The following is a 22,276-nucleotide window of genomic DNA, read 5'->3' as shown; positions in this document are numbered from 1 at the left end:
AAAATTGCCTCCCCTCCAATCATTATAGCTCTAAGAGGCAGGATTCTGAAATATATCACTGCAGAAAATTAAAAGACATACCGGTAATTTATGAGATTTTCTTTCTGTGCTATTAGGAAAGAACCACAAGTTCAGTAGTATCGCTAAAATTTATAGCCATCAAGAGGCTAGCTGAAAACCTTGAGTTAATAAAAGCTTAATAGCAGAAGGTAGGCTTGTTCCTGAGGTATACAGCATTTTAGTTTTTTCAGCATTCTGTTCAGAACAATAGAGATGCTCGAATCCATATTCTCTTTGGTTATAAAATGCAGAATAGAACAACAATTGGATATTATGTGTAGGAGTTTCATTTAAATAAATTCAGAGATAAATCATGTGCTTTGTTTGCCCTCAGTTTTTTGATTTATGGAATTCATGTGTTGGTATTCTGCTCCTGAAGATTGTATTTTATCAGTGGTTGTGTATAATGTTTTATCCCTGAGACCAATATGATGCAGCTCTTTCCCCATCCCACATTTAAAAGCAAATGTACCAGCCATTGAAAGAGACTTTATGGGCAAGGAGCAGAAGACACAGTTCTGCCCACAAGAGCTCCTGCCCGGGAAGGCACTCCTCCGTCTCATGGTAGGGACAGCCTGTAGTGAACCCTGGCCTTCCTTTGACAGATGGGAATGGCTATCCATTTGGTCATATTTAAAAATATTCATCATTAGCAACCTGAGAAAGTGTGATATTGTCTTCATTCCATACAAATCCTATCCCTAGATTCCTATACTGTATATCTAAGTTAACAATTGCACATTTCCTCTCTACTTTTATAAAATAAAAAAATCCTATGGAAAATTATAAACAAAATATACCTTGTGAGTTGTTTTTATTAGGAAAATTCCTGCTCAGCCACAGAAACCCATTGGCTGACCTTGGTCAAGTCACACTCTCTCAGCTTCAGTGGAAGGCAATAGTAAACCTTGTTTGAACAGATCTTGCCAAGCAAGCTGTGTGATAGGTGCAGTTAAGGATTAGGAGCCCCTGGTGGCGTAGTGGATTAAAGCCTTGTGACTTGAAGGTTGGGTTGTTGATCTGAAAGCTGCCAGGTTCGAATCGCACCCAGGGAGAGCATGGATGAGCTCTCTCTATCAGCTCCAGCTCCATGTGGGGACATGAGAGAAGTCTCCCACAAGGATGATAAAAACATCAAAACATCCGGGCATCCCCTGGGCAATGTCCTTGCAGACGGCCAATTCTCTCACATCAGAAGCGACTTGCAGTTTCTCAAGTTGCTCCTGACACACACACAAAAAGTTTAGGATTGCTATGAGTTGAAAACAACATGAAGACACAAATCACAAATAACAAATGATGTGATAGACTGGGCACTCCTTATGCAGCTGCTAAAAACAACAGTTGTCATACTGCCTGTGTTATGACTGAAAATCATGTTAAACCCACAGTGGACTCAGTTCTGCTTAGTTAGATGTGTGCTTCATCTCAATAGGATTAAGCCTAGTTAATTTAATGTTGAGGTTGTGCTGTGTGGTCTGGGTTAGACCTACTACCCCAGCTGCTCCCAAAGCATTGCTCTCCTCCCCCCACCTGTTTAGTTTTGCTGAGTACCAAAAAACAAATTAAACAGGTAATACTAAAATTGCCCTGATCTGTCCAAATGTATCTCCCCTTACGAGCCCACCTGGAATCTAAGATCATCTGGGGAGGCCCTACTCTCGGTCCCGCCTCCTTCGCAGGTGCGATTGGCAGGGACGAGAGAGAGGGCTTTCTCAGTGGTGGCCCCCGGCCTGTGGAACTCCCTTCCCAGTGACATCAGATCTGCGCCCTCTCTCATGGTCTTTAGGAAGAAACTAAGAACCTGGTGTGGGACCAAGCCTTTACTCAACAGCAATGAGACATTGAACCATACGTGCAATGGAGAACTGACCTTGGATTGACCTTGGATTGACGCTTTTGGATTGTGTGATTTTAACTGTTTTTACTTATGATGTTTTAATCTGTCTTTACTTGCGATGTTTTAATCTGTTTTTACTTGCGATGTTTTAAATGCTATGGGTTTATCATTTTTAACACTATATTCATTGTCCATATATTAAGTTGTAAATTGCTTTGGGTCCCCTAGGGGAGGAAGGCGGCATATAAATGATGTAAATAAATAAATAATTTCATGAAATGTTTTGTTATTTCTGGAGTTGGACAATAAATGAAAGCTCTTGCTCTTTTATGTTATAGTCCATGTATTACAATATGTTTTTACTCTACCCTGGATGCCTCTTGGGACTTTTAAACTGTATCTGATAAAACCTGTTTTGTAAATTACCTTGCCAGAAAGCATAATGAAAAAGCATTTCTAAATCCTTTTGGGCTTTCCTCATACCGCCTCCCCTTAAGGTCTAGGAACAAAAGGGATTTCATAGTGTTATTTGTTAACATTTCTCACATGCAAAAGCAAGTTCTACAAATGGTGACCTTGAGACAGACACTACTACCCCCAATTTCAGGATTCTGGATCAGATGCTTTTTGTTGAAAGCAAATTTGGCAGTTTTCTGTTGGCACAGTCTCGAAAATCTGAATGTATTTTAATTAAAGTTCCAAAGTTTGAACAAGCTGTGTCCTTTTAAAGCTAAATGGGTGTAACTTTGGCTTAAATCCAAGTATTTTGGCTAACTTGACTTGTAGAGTGGACTGTTAGTATGCAAATTGTTCCTGAATTGTGCTTCAGCTGCAAAGCAGAGCTTGGGCAATAATAATAGAAAACTGGTACATGGTGTTCCTTGTTGTAAGTGGCAAGCAGCTTTAAAATTTCACACAAGTTTTCCAATGTGATGGAAAGGCCTTTACATTTATTACTCTCCTTCCTCCAGAATGATCAGTAGCTTGCTTTACTGAGAGCACAGCCAAGTGGACGGAAGAACATTATCTTTCCATTAGTCTTCACTATGTACTCTTATAAGCACAATGCATTCCTAAATTACCAACATAGCATCATTCCATTTAAATGATCTTAATACAGACTGTACTGTTTAATTACACCTAGAAATTAAAGCTGGATCTACACTGCCATAGAATCCAGTTTCAGAATGCAGATAAACTGCTTTGGATTTTCTGAGACTATACTGCCATATAATTCAGTTCAATAAGGTTAATCTGCATTCCAAAACTGAATTATACAGCAGTGTAGATGGGGGCTTAGCTAATAGTATCTTAAATATTTTTGTGTGTGCTGAATCCATTAGCTTGCTTTTGATTTATCATTCTGAGGTGTGGTGGTGATCAACTATGTAGGAGTCCTAGTAGTCCAATTTTATCTCAGCAATAGTTCTCAACCTTTGGGTCCCCAGATGTTTTGGTCTTCAATTCCCAGAAATCCTAACAGCTGGTAAAGTGGCTGGGATTTCTGGGAGTTGTAGGCCAAAACAACAGGCGACCCACAGTAGAGAATCACTGATTAAGGGGATGCTACAGAAAACACACCCTTACTCACAATAACCAAAATACTGTTTCTAATCTTCTAAAAAACTGAATTTTTTTTAAAATTGCTTTCCACGGGTAATAAGAATTTGTTAGAGGAACATCATATTGGTCCACTTTTTCTGATGGTTCAGCAACTTATTGTGTTGTTTACTTTCTTACAGTTCTAACCTGTGATCTCTGAACTTTAAACTGGCTAGTTCCCACTGCTAGCAGGTTAATCAGTTCCTTTTAAAGTGTATTTCTTATTTGTTCCTCACATACTTACTGAGCTGATTTTAGGACATGAGTGCTTTATTCTATTTACTGCTGGCTGTTTTCTAATGAAAACTACTTTTCTATGGTGAGCTTCACAATCCCTGTTGGTTTGCTTTAGTTATTAATGTATTCTAGATTTATATTAATGGCCTTTCTTCAGTGGATACCACAGCTGTTATCTAAAAAGTTTAAATAGAGGAAATACAAACTTAGAAACGAATTCCCAGTTGCTCTTCAATAAATCTGTTTCTCAAATTTTGAGGAAATGCAATTTTAAATTGTGCTCATGGGGGGAATTTAGATTTGAGGGTGTCCTAGACATAGTGACCTCCGTCTTACAGCCATGGATTCCTCTTGGGGTGGTGCTGCTCCTTTGATTGTCTTCTAGTGGCTACCATTTCAACAATTCATTTGTGTCATCCAATACGGGGTACCATACAAAAACAATGGCTTATACGTGTTGACCATCTGATAATGGAAATTTAGGGAAGGTATTGGAATTGGTGGGTCTTTCTGCTAGGAGACTGGGTGTTAGTAGCTCCTGGAGTATAATAGTTTCAGTGAATTTCCATACCACGGATGGGCAGTGTGTCCCTCCAGGTATAGTTGAATGATACTTCCTATCAGCCTTCACTAATGCTGAGCAATGTGTGGAGCTGCAGTTCAGTAATATCTGGAAGGCCTGGTTTTCTCAACTGTTCGATACAGAATGTTATTTCAGATATGTAAGCTAATAATATAATCATTGCTGTTTTTAGCTTTTACCAAGATATTGGCTTAATAGAGGGGGCAAAATAGTAGTTTTAGATGGCATTTTTGATAATAAGGAACATAAGTTTGTGATCATTTTAGTTTTGTTTTAAAATTGTCTTTTATAAACAAATGGGTCTTATGGAACAGTTTGTTGATATGTATTGGTTTTTCGATGATACAAGACAAACTGTCTCTTGCTCTAATCTCGAAGGGATTTGTATTAATCAAAACATAATGTACTGTGACATAATTTTGCATTTTTTTTAGCTTGTCAGTGCACAAGTCAACAAATTGTTTTCTTGGGGGTAATATAACAAGTTTGCTTGTCCCATTCATGTGCCTTCTTTCTCATCTGTAAATAGCACTATAGTAAGTCAGACAGAAAGAAATCCAAGGTACAGTATTGATTGCCATCTCTAAGTATATTTACAGATTTTTGAATCCAAAGTCCTTGGTAATGGTGCTGAACTTTAAAGAATCGTGTTGGAACTGTCTATATACCTGCTTTATAGAACATAGGCCAGATACCATTTGGCTTCTGTTCCATTTAAAGGCATTCTATTTGTCTGAGCAAAACAATATAGCTTGAAAGGTTCAAGAAAAATACTCTTTTGTAATGGATTTCCTATTCTATCCATGCTTGTTGTTCAACCTTCCTGTACCTGATAATACTTGTGTGCAAATGTGGGGAAAGAGGGGAGGAAGCTCGCTGACACCACTTTCACACTATACTTGTGGCACAAAAGACACTCCCCCAATGAAAACCATTATTTTCCCAAAGTTTGTACAGGCAGTCCCCGAGTTACAAGCATTCAACTTAGAAATAACTCATATTTAAGAATGGGGATGAGACAATAGGAAGTGAGAAATCTACTCCTAGGAAGGGAAATTCACTCCTGTGAGTAATCATGGGGAAAAGGTGTTTCCACTGAAGCTTTATCGCCAATCCTTGTTTCCACAACAAGCCAAATTTTTCAAAATCCAATTTTCACAGGGACAGAAAGTGAGGTGAAATCTGAATAGGGGCACAGACAGCAAAACAAGCACTACAGGGGTGCTAACCCTACCCTATGCTATCCAAAGCTAAATAGGTATATTTTTGGCTGGAGTTACACTTAAAAAGATACCTGTTCTGGCTTACATACAAATTCAGTTTAATAGCAAACACACAAAACCTATCTTGTTCGTAACTTGGGGACTGCCTGTATACTCTTCAAATTTCTGTCATAATGAAGAGCCTAGAGAATAAATGAAATCAATAAAAGATCTTGCCATTCACATTTATTATATAATCAAGGAAAAATAATATATAATTAACAAGACACTCAAGTATAGGAATATTATCACTGACACAGATCTACTATGAATATTTGCTTTTAACAGTTTTATAGTATTAGTTAAATTTCTAACATTTGTACATTTCATAGCAGTTATACATTATTTAAATATTCTGGTTGATTTTGAAACATTATTTTGTTCAAAATAGCAATGCTTACTATCGCCTAAGTCTTCTTCCTTCTAAGACATCAAATATATCAGTTAACGTATGATCAAGGCATTTCAAAAGCTTTTCTAAGTCTTCCCCTAAATAGCTAGATATAATACATCCTATCCAATTGTCAAACACATTATATCCCACACCGAAACCATCAGGTACCACAGGTCCAAACCCACCATAATGAACTGCTGCACTACTTAGTGTACTTGTGGAAACAATAATATGGTTTATATTTTTATAAGCTGGGTCATTATAAATATCAGGAATACGTCCACCTCTGCGCTGGACAAGGTACTTCAAGGCAAATAAATGGCGATCAAATCCTTGGCCTGGATTTAAAAAAAAGAGGACAAATGAATTGAATACCACTGAGTACATAAAATGGTGTAATCTTATTTTAAAAACAGAATTCACCATGGGCTTTTTGTATAACAATAAGAATCTCAGGCATTGTCTTTCCAAGGCTAAGTACTTTGAAGATTCTTTGATTTCAATGGCAATGTCATGGATATGTCTAAAGCCCATAGTGAAATCAATTAAATCTCAAAGTGCTTAACATAAAGTTTACTGTACCTCTCTGATCTTTTATGCCATATCTCATGATTTCTAATAGCCCAAAAGCTATGAAAAAAGAGTAGTTTTTCAAGACAAAATATGAATGTTACAAGATTGCATGAATCTCTTTGCTGTGTTTAAAGCTTGTTTTTAAAAGCATGTTTCTCAGATTCTTTTATATTTGCTACTTTCATATCAAACTCCCTCATTATTTCAGAATCTAGACTGGTAAATATTTAAACTAATTAAATACAATTAAAAGCATTTTCTGGGATTGAAACAGAAAGCAATGCTAAATGTCAAACTGCTTAATGCTTAAACATTCTATTGAAGAGCAATTTATGAGCTACATAAATGCATTACCCTGTTCCTGATGTGATGTAAAAATTCTACATTTATCGCTGAATGTGACAAATCATTGAAGCTAGATGTTTAGAATGTATCACATTTAAATACGACTGCTTTATACATGTGGGTGAGAGTGATTTTAAAATATAATATATATCTGATCAATGCCTTCTTTCCATTCTAATTAGATATGTGAAGTACAAGATTAAGCATAATTTGAGTAACTGGCTTTTTTAGTCAGGAATGGAAAAAACATGGCCCTCAATACCTGCAGAATCTCTAGACCAATCCTTCTGTGGCCAAAAAAGAGGGTGAGCTGCTGTTCCTAAAAAGCTTTTTAATAGGTTGCAAGGTCCTGTTTTATTTAATATAAAAACATCCATCTTTGAAAACCTGAAATAAACTGGTTTTTAGTGGGCTGTGGATCTGTCAGGTTGCCCATCTCTAGCTTAAGCAATAATTCAACATATGAGGGATATCCGATTTCATTCTGCAATCTTATATCCACTTGGCTGGAAAAAATCCTACTGAAATCATGTGGCTTAAGAAATTGATATGAACATTGAAATAGTTTGAGAGGGTTTTCTTAATCCTGATATTTATCATATTCCTACTGTGTTTACCCGCAACTGTTGCCAATGGATGCTAAAACTAACAGTGAATTGTCTTTACAGTAGGCAAACATACTGTATTTCAGTTCTGAGACACACTTTATTCCTATATAAACACCTCTAAAATGGGATGCATTTTAGAATCGCAGGTATATCTTTTGTATTTTTGTTGTTGGTGGTGGTACTGAAATTAGGGTGCATCTTACAATTGGTGTTTTATAATGGAAGAAATACGGTAGTTCCACAAAGCCTAGAATAACATCTGCTGTTATTAGGAAAGATACTACTTAAATCTAGAACCACTGGAAGTTAGAGAATTAATATAAACATATTAGTACTCTAGATGATATGGTATGACTACAGTAATGGTTACTGGTGAACTGGTTTTGGAGAAACAAACGTCAAAATGCCATCTAACAAGGAAGCTCACTGAGAAATCTTGCCTCATTCACTAAGGCTTGATCTACACTGCCTTATATCCCAGGATCTGATCCTGGATTGTCTATTTATCCCAGATTATCTGGCAGTGTAAAAAAGGGTAAAAGTTTCCCCTGATGTTAAGTCCAGTCATGTTTGACTCTGGGGGTTGGTGCTCATCTCCATTTCTAAGCCGAAGAGCCATAGACACCTCCAAGGTCATGTGGCCGGCATGACTGCATGGAGCGCCGTTACCTTCCCGCCGGAGCAGTACCTATTGATCTACTCACATTGGCATATTTTCAAACTGCTAGGCTGGCAGAAGCTGGAGCTAACAGCGGCTGCTCACGCCGCTCCCGGGGTTTGAACCTGGGACCTTTCGGTCTGCAAGTTCAGCAGCTCAGTGTTTTAACACACTTCGCCACTGGGGTTCCTTACTGGAGTCTGGCAGTGTAGACTCCTATAATCCAGTTCAAAGCAGATAATTTGGGATCAGATCCTGGGATATAGGGAAGTGTAGATCCAGCCTACGGTTGCATCTTTATATATACTTACCTGGGAGTTACCCCCATGAAATCACAAGAACTTAGTTTTGAGTATAAATCTTTACTGCCTGACTTACCTCTCATAAAATGGAACTATTATCCCTTGAGCAACTTGGAGCACAGGTGATAAACAAAAAATGAATACATATATATTTCAATGTTTTCTACTCCTCAGAAAGCTTTGGCTAAATTAGGAAAAGCGAGAATGAATATTATTATTATCTCCACAGGAAAATTCTTAAGACACTCGCCATTTCTGTATGACATATCAAATAACAGAAGCTTATTTTTTTCAGTTTTTGCAAAGCTAAAATATCACATCACATTTCAATGAAAACCTTATACAAGGATCGATTCTAGAAATACTATCATAAGTCTTAGAACAAATTTTATGTATTTCCAAAAGGGTGAAAAGACCTAACCTAATGTAGCTTCCAGCTGCAAACGCTTATGGTACCTTGAACATTCATCAATCATGTTTCTCATATCTTCGATGCTATGTTTTCCTCGTTCATCAACAAATGCAGCTGTACACTTCTGTGTGTATACAGATGTTGGCCGAATTGTCTCTGTGCGCCCATGTTTGAAAGCTGCAGTACTGCATGCTTCATAGGAAGGACGTAGTTTTCCATATTGACGATAGACAGCCATCTGACATGCTAGTTGAAACACGGCATCTGGGCTCAAGTTCTGATTCACTGCAAACTGTTTTCCAAACCTTTCAAACCTAAATGACCTAATAGACAATTGTTTCGTTTTTTCAGCAAACTTTGTACGTGCAGCATTTATAGCAGACATTACTGTCCGATTTAGATTGAATTCCAGCTTGTCGTATGATGAAACGAAAAGGGCAGGACTTGATTCTGGTACAAGAGCTGGGTGCTCTGTGCTGTCTCTATATACTTCATTAATGAAACGTAGAACTGCAATGCCATCTCCCCAAGAGTGTTCAAAATTTACCCCCGCCATGCCGTCAGTAGTGACAATCAGACTAATGGATTTGTCAAACCAGCGATTGAAACCATTTCCATGAAGAAAACAATGTGCAAGTTCAGTTTCATTTTCAGGAGAAGTGCTATCTAAACAAAGGCAAAAGACCGCACTGTCAATTTTCTTTAGATTTTCTTCATTACCTGTCTGAACAAGTTGCTGCCGAAGTGTTGCCCAGGTGTTTCTTTCTTCAGTTGTGAGGTATGAAAGTTCAAACCCAGGCAACCGGTCAGCATCATGTATTATTTGTATTAGGTGAGCCTGGATTTCAGATGGGTGTAGAATGTTACCAAAAGGATCCAGTACCTCAACAATATAAAAGTGACCATTTCTCATCACCAATAAATGTCTTGCAAATTCATCTGTGAACAATGTATCTTTGTTTAAATTAGGAATTCTGGTACTGTTGAACAGTGACTTATACTGTACCATGTCTAGAGGATAAGCATTCACCATGTATGCTCCATACCAGGATAAAGTAGGTGGAAGAATACGGATAAAGTTTTTGAAAACCTTGCTTTGACCCCATCTGCGGTTTACATAATATATATCTGGTCTCAAATAGTTATTCTTCAGAGAGTTAAGAAACTTTAAGGATGAAACAATCAGATTTGTTGCTCTTACTACTTGAGTGTTGTATTCTGATTTTGGATCAGGATTTAGAGTAATAAAAGGGTTGTAATTCAAAGTAATTGGTTCTCTTGCAGAGAGATACATATCAAACCAGGGAGCTACAAAGACAAAAAATAATTCAGTTAATAAAGTACACATGTAGTTCTTTGACATAATAAATCATATTGCATAATTTTACATTTTGCACACATCGTGAAAAAGCAAACCAAAGAGGATGTTATAAGAGTTAAATCTTAAATAAGTCTTCAAAAATTATCTTGATCTTATTTTTTATACTCTGATCAGTCTTCCAATTCTCCTATACTGGATGTACCAGGGTTTCTCATGGATGATCAGGCTAAAATAACTTCATATTAGTAATAATTTTATTCACAACATATCTGTTATTATATTGCAACACAGATGGTAAATTAATCAACATGAACATTTTGGAATATATACCTTCTGCTTGTTGGTCTCTATAGACGGTAGAAAATTAGATGTTATGAGGTGTTCTTGATACACCATTGTCAATTTGCAATCCTTATATAAATGGGACTAAAGGCCCTTCAACACAACCATATAACACAGAATATCAAGGCAGAAAATCCCACAATATCTGCTTTGAACTGGGTTATCTGAGTCCACACGCAGATAATGTGGGATTTTCTGCCTTGCTATTCTGGGATATAGGGGTATGTAGGAGGATCCCGGGTTATCTGAATCCACACTACCATGTATTCCAGTTCAAAGCAGATGATGTGGGATTTTTTTTTCCAGCTGTGTGGAAGGGGCCTAAGAGCCTTATTGCATGACACAGGTTAAAGCAGAACTAATGAGGATAGTAGTACTTTTGGTTGCAGCTTACTGGATTGATGTTGTTCTTCAGCTGTCTTGTGGGAGATAATTTTTAAAAAATTCTAACTGAAAAATCTATTAAGGACCCTATTTTCACCTTATGTTGTACTATGATTTCCTGTGTGAACGTTGAATTATACTTTTACTCTGATTTTTGATGATCAGGGATGATCTAGGGGGCATACTTAGTGGGGGAATATAGTGATCTGAACAGTGACAGTGGCTCTCAGGTTGCACTGCTCAGTTCCCAGCCCTTTCCTCTGAGACTTGGTTGAAGCCCTTGAGACAAGGGTGTGAGGCAGATGGATGAGTGTTTGTGCTTTATTCTTTTGCTGAAATCAGATTAAAGTTAGGGATAATGGCAGTTTTACAACACTATAACCTTACAATGCCATAGTGTCTTATATTTCAGGCGGGGCATCTACATGTGCATAAGTGCAAAACAATGAAAAGGGGCAGGGATAATGTAATGTGGGAAATAACAGTGTGTGCAGCAAGGTTTTAGTGCAAAAGGATACTGCAATGGTTCTGAAAGTGTTATATAAAGAAAGTAATCCTGCTTAAATAGTGTCTTTATATACAGTGCAATTGTAATGGAAAAGGAGGCTTGTGCGATGAGGCTCTGAAACTTGGTAATATACATTCAGTTATAAAAAACCTAACTCTCATTTTGAATCTTGTTTTTGTTTATACCATACTCACATAAGTACAAAATAGGGCAAGTATTCCTACAGAAATATTATCGTGTTGGAGGAGGGGGCTCAAAAATAAAGAAACAAAAGTATCTAACAGTCCCTTAAGCATTAAATTTGATCTTGTTATGTCCAGCATACAATAGTTGTGAGGTTTCTTCATTTTTTAAAATAATCGCCTCCCTTATTCGTGTTTTTCATTGAAAAAAGCACTGTTTTTAGTTTATGCACAATAGTTTGTTTTAATTTCAGATGAAAATTGTTTAATAACTTTTGCATAGTTAAGTCCTACATGGTCTTAAACTGAAAACTATAAAATGAGCAACCCCTACATCAAGAGAACTATTACACTACAGAGCCATTTTAAATCAGAACTACATCAGAAGGCTAAGCCAAGCCCTGCTTCCTCTTGTGTATTTGATGGACTCACACATGTCATATCCTAGCAGGTCTTTTGCAGTTTTACTTTACCTGAAACTACTTGGAAAAGTACATTTTGCTTCTCAAAATACCTTTTGTTTCACATACTGCTGACTCAGTGCTAGGTAATTAACTGGATGTTCTAGGAATGTGTGGGGGAAATGGTAATTGAGCTTTTGCATTGTGTTTTGGGATGTGCTGTAAACTCTCAATACATGGATTAGCTACATTGGCATTTTGCCTGTAACACAGTAACTAATATGAAGTTTTTAAATACTTTAAATAAACTTAATTTCTTATCTGTCGTTTCTTTACTTATTTTATTTGCATTTCAACCTTTCTTCAAGGAACCTAGAGTAACTGAGATTTCCAAACAATATCTCGGTCAGGTATTGGCCTAGCCACGTTAAATTTCTAAATAATACTGGATTAAACGCTTTAATGTACTGAGGATAAGGTGAGCTAGGAGAGTGAGTAAACAGAAAGTTTCAAGAAAAACACTCAAATGTCCATTTTGACATTGCTTAGAGCAACAGTAAGTATAGGTTGGTTAAAAGGTTTTCCCCTGACGTTAAGTCCAGTCATGACCAACTCTGGGGGTTGGTGCTCATCTCAATATCTAAGCCGAAGAGCCGGCATTGTCCGTAGACACCTCCAAGGTAATGTGGCCAGCATGACTGCATGGAGCGCCGTTACCTTCCCGCCGGAGCGGTACCTATTGATCTACTCACATTTGCATGTTTTCGAACTGCTAGGTTGGCAAAAGCTGGGGCTAACAGCAGGCGCTCATTCTGCTCCCGGGATTTGAACCTGGCATCTTTTGGTCCGCAAGTTCAGCAGCTCAGCGTTTTACCGCACTATGCCACCAGGGGCACAGTAAGTATACACCCTTTAAAATAACTCGCAATGGACAAAAAATATTAAAAGTAGATCCATCCTTTTTCTATTTTTCTGCAATCTGTTTTCTCTCCTTCTCTCTTTAACAACACTCTCTCCTTCTTTTACCTTCCACTTATCTGCAAGCTGCTAGGAAAAAGAACAGTTCCTCTCAGTTGACTTTTATAATTAGGAAGACGACTACAGGCAACTTTGCGGGGGCAAGTTACTGCCTCATATATCAGAAATTGGCTTTTTAAAGTTTGGGGTAGAGAAAGAAAGTATTGGAACTCACAATGAATGGTCATATTCTCTGTATAGGACAGAGACCTTACATGACCAGCTCACTACAAACAAAATGTACACTGTTGTATAAAAACAACCAGTAAATGCAACACGGTGCAAAATAGACCTAAGACTGACTTGGTGTAAACCTGAATGATAGTAAGAAAATACCAACAGCATTTTTCAAGTCACAAGAAAATTAAATAAACAAACCTGATATATAACTTGTATGCTTATTATTTTTATCATGCTCAAGAAGATCGCGATGTATGAATTCGCCCTCTCCATTTGCAAATTCTTGGGCCAACTTTTCAGTATTTCTGCAAGTTTAAAATGAATTCATCATATTATTACTGAACTTTGTATAGGTTTAATTATAATATAGTATAGTTTTAATTATACTATATAGTTACTGAATGTCCTTACAAAATCCTAAATTAATATCTCTGTGTGTATGCATGTGTACACGCATATACCTTCAGTCAACTGTTGTTTTTTTTGTGTGTCAGGAGCAACTTGAGAAACTGCAAGTCACTTCTGGTGTGAGAGAATTGGCCGTCTGCAAGGATATTGCCCAAAGCATGCCTGAATGATTTTTTTTTTATGTTTTAGAAAAGAGTTTTCTTAGACAAGTGGTAGTCAGATCTTAGATTCAGAGGTGGTTTGACCAGTTCCATCCTCTAAAATATAGCCTACCCCCTGGTATTCCCTGACAGTTTCTCATCCAAGAACTAATCAGGGCTGATCCTGCTTAGATTCCGAGATCAGACAGGATCTACTGCATAAATGATATTTAAACCCTATAAAATTAAGAACAACTGTGCAGTAATATTTCAGTAGATTAGTTTATAATGAAACAAAGCTATCTTGAGCCAAACATAAAAACATTTTTGAACTCAAGGTGCATATGTACATCAATTTCAAGTCAGTTAAGTCACTCTCATTGGTGGGATGAGCCAAGTACCCCTCAAGAAGATAGATTTTGCAGTTACTGCACAAGCACAATTTTATTTGCACTGACTGGTAATTAATTTATTAGGCCTTCTCTTTGGGCCAATCAAGATGGGCTGAAACTGGGACTTTCTGAATGTAAAGCATATACTCTGTCACTGAGCTACAGCTCTTCTTCCAAGCATAAAGTGGACAAGGAAAATGACAGTCATATTTGAGAGCAGGTGGAAGGTTGTGTGGTTGCCATATTGTATATAATCAGTATATATAATGATTGTATATAATAATTTCGTATACCTGTACTGTTCATCATTCAACAGTGGTCTCTGGGCAGCCAAGTATCTCCTGATTGTATCCTCCAGTTTTGGAATGGGCAGTCTAAAAATTGATGATTAGAAATTAACATTAACACATTAGAAATGAGGCTTCTATTTCAGTTCTCAAATGCAACTAATAAGTCTCCCAAAAATCTGTGCATACACAAATTTGTAGTAGTAATTTAAATTGTCTGAGAAGAACAGGATGACATTTCCCCGTTTGATATAATTTCTGCAGCTGCCTCCCGTCTCTGGAACTCTCTCCCTAGTGAGATCAAAATGACTTCCTCAATACTGTCCTTTAAAAAACAACTGAAGACTTTTCTGTGCACACAGGCATATAGAAAGGAAGATACTTGAAATACTTTGCACAAATGGACAAGAAGTGGAGTATGGATTTGACTTTTAAATGTTTTTAATCTTTTAAACCCTAAAATTTAAAAATCTGTTAAATATGAAATGGTTATAATGTGAATGTGTTTATCTGTGTTCAACTGTCTTATTGTCTTTCTTGCTTGCGTAAATGTCCAATTAAACAATTAAAAACAGAAGGGTATAAAAACATCATTTTTTTCGTGTCAGTAGCAACTTGAGAAACTGCAAGTCGCTTTTGGTGTGAGAGAATTGGCCATCTGCAAGGATATTGCCCAGGGGATGCCTGAATGTTTGATGTTTTACCATTCTTGTGGGAGGCTTCTCTCATGTTCCCGCATAGGGAGCTGGAGCTGACAGAGGGAGCCCACTCACTCTCCCCGGATTCAAACCGCTGAATGCTGGCACAAGAGTTTAACCCATTCCACCACCAGATACTCCAAAACAGCCTTAAAAGTGTATCAAACCAACCTCAACAACCTAAGCAGGAATACGGTGGGCATGATCAGAATAGAGGGCTGGGCATGGACTTCTGCAAAAGCAGACTATAGGGATATAAGTAAATAAATAAATATTTATGGTGGCACAGTGTGTTAAAGCGCTGAGCTGCTGAACTTGCAGACCAAAAGGTGCCAGGTTCAAATCCCAGGAGCGGAATGAGCGCCTGCTGTTAGCCCCAGCTCCTGCCAACCTAGCAGTTCGAAAACATGCAAATGTGAGTAGATCAATAGGTAATGGTAACGGGAAGGTAACGGCGCTCTGTGCAGTCATGCTGGCCACATGACCTTGGAGGTGTCTATGGACAACGCCGGCTCTTCGGCTTAGAAATGGAGATGAGCACCAACCTCTAGAGTTGGTCACGACTGGACTTATCGTCAGGGGAAAACCTTTACCTTTACCTAAATTACCAAGGCTAATGAAAGACATCTTAGGCAAAGGTTTTCCCCCTGACATTAAGTCTAGTCTGTCCGACATTGGGGGTTGGTGCTCATCTCCATTTCTAAGCCGAAGACCTGGCATTGTCCCTAGACGTCTCCAAGGTCATGTGGCTGACATGACTGCATGGAGTATCGTTACCTTCCTGCCGCAGCAGTACATATTGATGTACTCACATTTGCATGCCTGCCACAGACAATTTTACACAATATGATGAACAACTTTGAGCATATATCAATGTTTGTGTACATTGTGTTACTACTCCAGCCAGGCCTGGCCAAACTTGGGCCCTCCTTTCAGGTGTTTTGGACTTCAACTCCCACAATTCCTAAGGCCCTTTCCTTTCCCCCCTCATCCGCTTAAACACTAGGAGGGAGGGCGGAAGTGTGCAGATGCCGGGCCTGAGAGGAACGGAAGGAGGAAAGACCTGGGCAAGGAGGGCTGGAAGTGCATGGTGGGGATGGTGCTGCGGTGGACGAAGTGGTGGTCGGTGTCCTGCTCCGATACGATGCCCTCCGGCTGCCCCACCGTCCTCCAGTACCGCCGGCTATGCAGCAAGGCCCACGGGGGCCTCGCTCGGGGCATGGCACGGCACTTAACCTTCTCCCTGTGGAAGAGCCCCGAAGGGACGAGCCAGCCGAGCAACGCGCCTCCGCGGAATGAAGGGCAGGGGAGGTCGCCATGGCAACCGGGGGGCACGAGGCGGGGTCGCGCGGGCGGTCGCCATGGTTACCGAGAGGCCTGGCTTGGGCGCTCCCCAGAGGCCACCGAGGCTCTGCTTTTCCTTGGTTGAACTAGGCCAGGCATGAGCAAACTTCGGCCCTACAGGTTTTTTGGACTACAACTCCCACAATTCCTGGCCTCAGGCCCTTTTTCTCCTCAGCCGCATAAGCGGCCCAGTTCAAAGCAGAAATTATGGAATAACATAGCATGATATTCTGGGTTATATGACTGTGTGGAAGGGCCCTCAGTTAAGCAACCGGAACTCTCAAGCAACCAGAAAAAATGAAATAATTATTTAAATAGGAAGGCTGTTATTCTACAATTAAACAATAAAACAGACCAGTTAAGTTTGCCTTTTAAGTTAGCCTCTCAAGCAACTAGAAATTACATTTATCCAGCATCAAGCAATCCCCATGGGTTAAGATATAAATTACCTTCAGGAGACATATTTTACCTTTTTACACTTTTTACCTTTGCCAACTTGATATAGACACAGAGTCTTCTTCCATCCCAATTTGCACTTCCAAGAATTTGCAGCACTTTTATCAGTCACCACGTGTTTACAATATTTATATGGTGCACCCAGTCTACTTTTACAACCTCTCTGTTTTAATCCATGTTTTATTAGTTTTTGTCATTTGTTTTTATTTGTTTTTATGTTTAAATTTTTATAATTGTGCATGTCTCTTGTCTATTGTTGTGTTTTATATTGCTATTGTTTTTATTCAGGCTTGGCCCCATGTAAGCCGCCCTGAGTCCCCTTTGGGGAGATAGAGGCGGGGTATAAAAATAAAGTTATTATATATCACACACACACACACTGTGTATGTGTGTATGTGAGATATATATATATATATATATGTATGTATGTATGTATGTATGTATGTTGTACTTGGGTCCTATCTAAGAGATGCCTCATTATGTACATATATACAAATACAAGTATTTAGAAATCTGGTCTCCAGCATTTCCACTAAGGGAGACTCAACCTGCATTTCCATTTGTTAGCTAATTGGATATGTAGCTGCCACTCCGTCTTTACTGAAAGCAGGTGACACATAATTAGACTTTAGATTGGTGCTGGAGTAACAACAACAAATAAGGTTGAAACATGATCAATAATTTAAAAGTAAGAAGCCATGTCAAGCCCCGCAGGTACAAACATTAACATTTAAAGCCTGTCAGGTGTTTTGTGTGTGCATCATTTGTTTTCAGGACGTCAGACTTATATTTAGAATTCATCCAGTTTGCTTTAGGGTCTTTTATTCATGTACTCGGGGAACCTAAGCACTAACAAACTATTCCCCATATTTTGAAGGACGAAACGATTGTTCGTTTTCAGTTTCTCCTAATGGTAAACAAAAAGTGGGTCATTGCTAAGCTCACTTTTACCCTGAAGCATTTTATGCATCACGAAATGAAGACAGGGCAGGGTAAAATAGGTCAGGCAGTGTTCCTGTGCTTTATTTTCCCAGCAAGTGGCTTAAAGATTAAGAGAAAATAACAATCCTCTATCTTGAAAGCCAGGAAGGAGGGAAATATCTTTGGGTAGCCATATTTGTCTATACAGCAAAAAAACAAAACAAAACACACACACACACACACGCCAACCACAAGCATTTGGCTCTCAAGAGAACTTAATTTTCTGTTGCTTAATGGAATTGAAATTATATTACCTATCTTTTATTGCTCTTTGTCTCTAGTTCTCACATGGCCAATAAGGAAAATATCCACTGTCTGCATTGAAATCAAACAATACCATTATCAAAGACCCCAACCCCAAAAGAAGACAAAGTTTGATCTGTGGGAATTGTAGTTTCCCAAGGATGGAAGGCCAGATTAATTGGAAATGGCCTCCATCCCCATGACCTCCCTTAAGCCTCCGAAAGACCAGCAGCAGCCCACACTCCATAGTTCCCAAGCCCCCGTACATGGACACACGGCTCTAGTTCGGCTGTTTGTCTCGAGCCAGTCCGCTCCATTGGGTGTCTACAGCCTCGATGGAAATCACCCAGCTGATCTCTCTCCCAGCCAAGAAGCAAGCTGGATGGCTACAATATATCTAAAACACCTCCGTTACCCAAGCCTCTGCTACTATGCATCACTTCATATTTTATTTTTTGTATTATTCTGCGAATGTGCGTACAAGTGGAGGAGATAAAATATAATCAAATATAGCAAATGATCTTTCCCCTCTCAAACTCAGCCATGGCAAGACCCTCACTCTTCAGCCCCTTCTTCTCCCTCTATGAGTCTATACCAAGCACCACATGAACTCGCTTTTATATTTTTATCTATTTTTATTATTATTATACTCTATAAAATGAAGGCAAATGTGCATGAACCTATGAACTCTAGTAACCTTTCTTGATCAATTCCAGATGTTTCTTCTGCTCCCTGTGTGGGAACCAGAGATGAGACATAATATGTGGGACAAAGGACCTTCCTGGATCCCAGTAGGGATCCAGCTGCCAGCTGGCCAGCAGTTCCCTTCCAAGGGTCTTGGCTATCCGTGAGACAGTCCAGGACAAAACTGTGATTACGATCCTATCAACAAATATCATCTCTGAGATTCTTTCCTTGTCTCCTGGCATGGAAAGATATCTAAGACAGCAACTCCCATTGTGTTCTCCAAATGGGCTCTGGTATAATCCTGTCAGAAAAGCTTTTGGACTTCTCTTTGTTTTGCATATTCCAACGCCAGCAACCCAGGTGGCCTTGGGTCCTCCCTGCCCAGCTGAGAGGAGATCCCCAGCTACGCCCCCGCCACCACCTCCAATCAGGGCAAGTGCCGGCTTGGGCCCACCTTCCTGCCAGTCAAAGACTTGGAGGATGCCAAATGGCGTCTCAGAACCAGCCAGTCAGGGAAAAGGGAGGGAGTTTCAAAACGGAACAATGTCAGTGAATGGCAACTTATGTGTACATGTGTAACTTATGCTTTTACACTTGTATCCTTTAAGTATCCGTTCTGTACAAGTGTCCCTTTTGCACAAATTGAATAAAGTCTCTGTCATTTGCATTCAACCTGGTGAGATTCTTGGTTCTTGATTCGTGCCATCCGCAGTTAGCAAAGCTTATCAGGCATCCCTTGTTTTCCATAGGACTTAGAAAAACTCCAAATTTTGGCATCAATATCATCTTAATTAATAACATCTTAGATATAATGTAGACCTGGGACTTTACCATTAACAGCATTGTTCTTCCATATGATTTTTAACCTTTTTGCCTGGTGAAGAAATTTCAAAAGCTTGCAGAATGTATTTCATTCTTTGGAGTTGTCCCAATAAAGATACAGTATCACTGTTTGTGGATTTTGTATTTTGTTGTATTTTACTCTGTTACCTGTTATTTCTTGGTGACATTTATTATTCTGACTGAATTAAGCAGTAGTCTTTCACAAAGGATGGCCTAAATACTTTAAAGGCATCAGATCCCATCTGATCTTGGAAGCTAAACAGGGTCAACCTTGGATAGTATTGAATGGGAGACAGCCAATGAATACGAGACGGTGTAGACTATATTTCAGAGGACAGAGTTGGCAAAGCCACCTCTGAGTTTTCCTTGCCCAACAAAACTCTATGAAATCTACGGAGTTGTCATAAGTTGGCAAAGGAGACTTGAAACACAAACATTTTCACCAAGGCAATTGCCATTTTCCTGCAGCATAGGGAAGTAATCTTTATGGGTTGCTGTGAGTTTTCTGGGCTGTATGGCCATGTTCCAGAAGCATTCTCTTCTGATGTTTTGCCCACATCTATAGCAGGTATCCTCAGAGGTTGTGAGGCATATGTTGGAGGTTGCTACTCCTATGTTCCTCATACAAGGAATTTAATGTCAAATATTATTATATCTGAAGTAGGAGAGCCAGCCCCCTTTCTCAGTTCCATCCTACTTCAGTGCTTTGGCTGTTCATCTTTTTCTGGCTATTTAAGGGGAAGACCTTGGGTCATTTGTTCCATTCTTGGAAGATTTCTTTCTTTGGAACACTTTTCCTTCCACCATAATTGGAAAGACTAGCCTCAGTAAGTTATGATGGATTATGAATGCAGTTCCAAAATTCCATGAGTCAGAGATTGACTGTGCAATGGGGCAGGTGTCTTAGGGGGTATTCTTAAAGAGCAGATCAAACTACTCTTATAGGGAAATTGGATCCTGCAATTGTTCAAGCCACGGAGGCAGATCACATGAGAAGCCTGGTGAATACGACTTCATGGTTGGCAGGCCTGAGCACGAGAGGCTGTGGAATGTGACTTCAATTTAAAAAAGTGAGTGCTACTGGCATCCCTGCTTCCTTCCCACTCCTTCTTATTAAGGGACATTCCCTTTCTCCAGAAATGAACACCTGGGACTTGGGGAATAGGCCAGAAGTGGCATCAGCTCCAGAAGCCACCCAAGAAAACAACACGTCTGGTAGAGAGCTTTCATTGGTCACAGGTCCTCTAGTGGCCAGAACCATTTAAAGCAGGCCAGAAAGCAGCAATCTTCAGAATCCTCTACTTTTTTCAGGAGCTGGGGTTTCTCCCTCTTGTAAAGTCTCATTGTCTTCAATGACTTCTGTGGTAGACACTGAGACTTCTGTCTTTCCAGAGATTTCAAATAGCAAGGATGGAGAGCTATCCTAAGATGAAGAGGTTTCTTTTTCTGAACATGTTTCTTTGAAGCAGGGCATTTTCCTTTCCTTTTTAAGTAGGTAGAAAAGTCCTTGTTTCTATCAATCAGGTATCTATTGGGAATGCTGAAGGGGTTCCACAAGTTAGGGCTAAGGCTAAGCAGGAACATCCACTGCACCTTTTTCTGAAGGGATTGCAGAACTTATGAAAGGAGTGTGGTCTCATCTTGGGATGGCTAGAGGGCTTCCAGCTTATGATATAGAAAAAGTGAGACTAACCCTTATTGATGTCTTTGCGGTTCAATTGGTCTCGGACTTTTTTCTTCCGTAAAATGGTGATAATACTCCTTAAAATCCAAAGGATAAAAGATTTGAGTCTTTTTGCATGAGTCACAGGAGGCGAGTACTCATGCCATCAGCTGCTTCCACATCTACCATAACTGAGATTAGATGGACCAAGGATTTACTTCTACTGCTCTGTATGGAGGAGACTAAACTCAGACAGGGCATTAATAAATTGGCAAAGGCTTCTACTTTTATGGCAGATGCTTCTAGAATCATGGTGGCTGATGACACAGCTAGGCGTTAACTTCTAGTTGCTTACCTTGTGAGTTTGACTGTAAAATAATAATGCATTTACAGAAGGACTGAGAATTGTGCTGTTTTCCAGAAGTCACTGGATTACAACTCTTAATAATCCTAGCTGACCTAGCCAATGGTGGCAAATGCTAGGCATTGCCACCCAACAGCATTTTCAGGATTGATGATTTTCACTCCTGATATACATTAACAGTGCAGTTTTAAGCTTGTCTCTTGTTATTGAGTGCCTTCAAGTTGTCTGTGACATGGTAACTATAAGGCAACCATATTTATTTAATATTAATTCAGTTATTTTCCTGGCAAGATTTATTCTGAGGGAGTTTGCCTTTTCCTTCCTCTGTGGGTGAGAGTGTAACTTGCTCAAGGTGATTTGAACCCTGATTTCCAGAGCCATAGTCCAATGCTCAGATTGCTACACCACATTGGCTCTTTAAGTATGTGTATTCAGAATTAACTATAACTGAATTCAGTAGAACTTACACCTCAATAATTTATACCTTTTCTGCCTGTGTGAGAAATCCTAAAATGCCAATGAATTCATTGATTCCTGTGAGGCATTATGTTTTACTCAA

The 22,276-nt window shown here is 39.1% G+C and overlaps 1 protein-coding gene and 1 long non-coding RNA gene across 3 annotated transcripts; one reads left to right on the top strand and one right to left on the bottom strand.

Moving 5' to 3' along the window:
- Positions 1 to 3,401: 3,401 nt before the first annotated feature.
- LOC134296702 (uncharacterized) lies at positions 3,402 to 15,043 on the top strand. Its single transcript, XR_010003526.1, has 3 exons — positions 3,402 to 3,821; positions 12,791 to 12,911; positions 14,703 to 15,043. It is a non-coding gene; the product is annotated as an uncharacterized LOC134296702 (long non-coding RNA).
- Positions 5,756 to 16,529, bottom strand: LOC100564964 (carnitine O-palmitoyltransferase 2, mitochondrial). Of its 2 annotated transcripts, none has more exons than XM_003216384.4 (5): positions 16,200 to 16,527; positions 14,445 to 14,525; positions 13,410 to 13,516; positions 8,886 to 10,184; positions 5,756 to 6,316 (listed from the first exon to the last, which is right to left on the bottom strand). In XM_003216384.4, exons 1-5 carry the CDS (start codon positions 16,355 to 16,357, stop codon positions 5,985 to 5,987), a joined length of 1,977 nt encoding a protein of 658 aa, XP_003216432.2. In that variant the 5' UTR covers positions 16,358 to 16,527; the 3' UTR covers positions 5,756 to 5,984. The 2 variants fall into 2 exon arrangements, with proteins under 2 accessions (XP_003216432.2, XP_008101271.2); XM_008103064.3 differs by having other exon boundaries at positions 6,172 to 6,316; positions 8,921 to 10,184; positions 16,200 to 16,529.
- Between the last annotated feature and the right edge of the window lie 5,747 nt (positions 16,530 to 22,276).

The sequence above is a fragment of the Anolis carolinensis genome, chromosome 2 (assembly GCF_035594765.1).
Source record: "Anolis carolinensis isolate JA03-04 chromosome 2, rAnoCar3.1.pri, whole genome shotgun sequence".
NCBI classification, from domain to species: domain Eukaryota; kingdom Metazoa; phylum Chordata; class Lepidosauria; order Squamata; family Dactyloidae; genus Anolis; species Anolis carolinensis.
The sequence above is the reverse complement of the archived record's forward strand: the minus strand, read 5'-3'. Positions and strand labels throughout refer to the sequence as shown.

Coding starts and splice junctions, on each gene's coding strand:
- LOC100564964 (XM_003216384.4), bottom strand. CDS start 16,357: ATGCCCCGAGCGAGGCCCCCGTGGGCCTTGCTGCATAGCCGGCGGTAC. Junction 10,185..13,409: donor GCATACAAGTTATATATCAG/GTTTGTTTATTT, acceptor TTGTCTTTGTAG/CTCCCTGGTTTGATATGTAT. Junction 6,317..8,885: donor GCAGCTGGAAGCTACATTAG/GTTAGGTCTTTT, acceptor TTTTAAATCCAG/GCCAAGGATTTGATCGCCAT.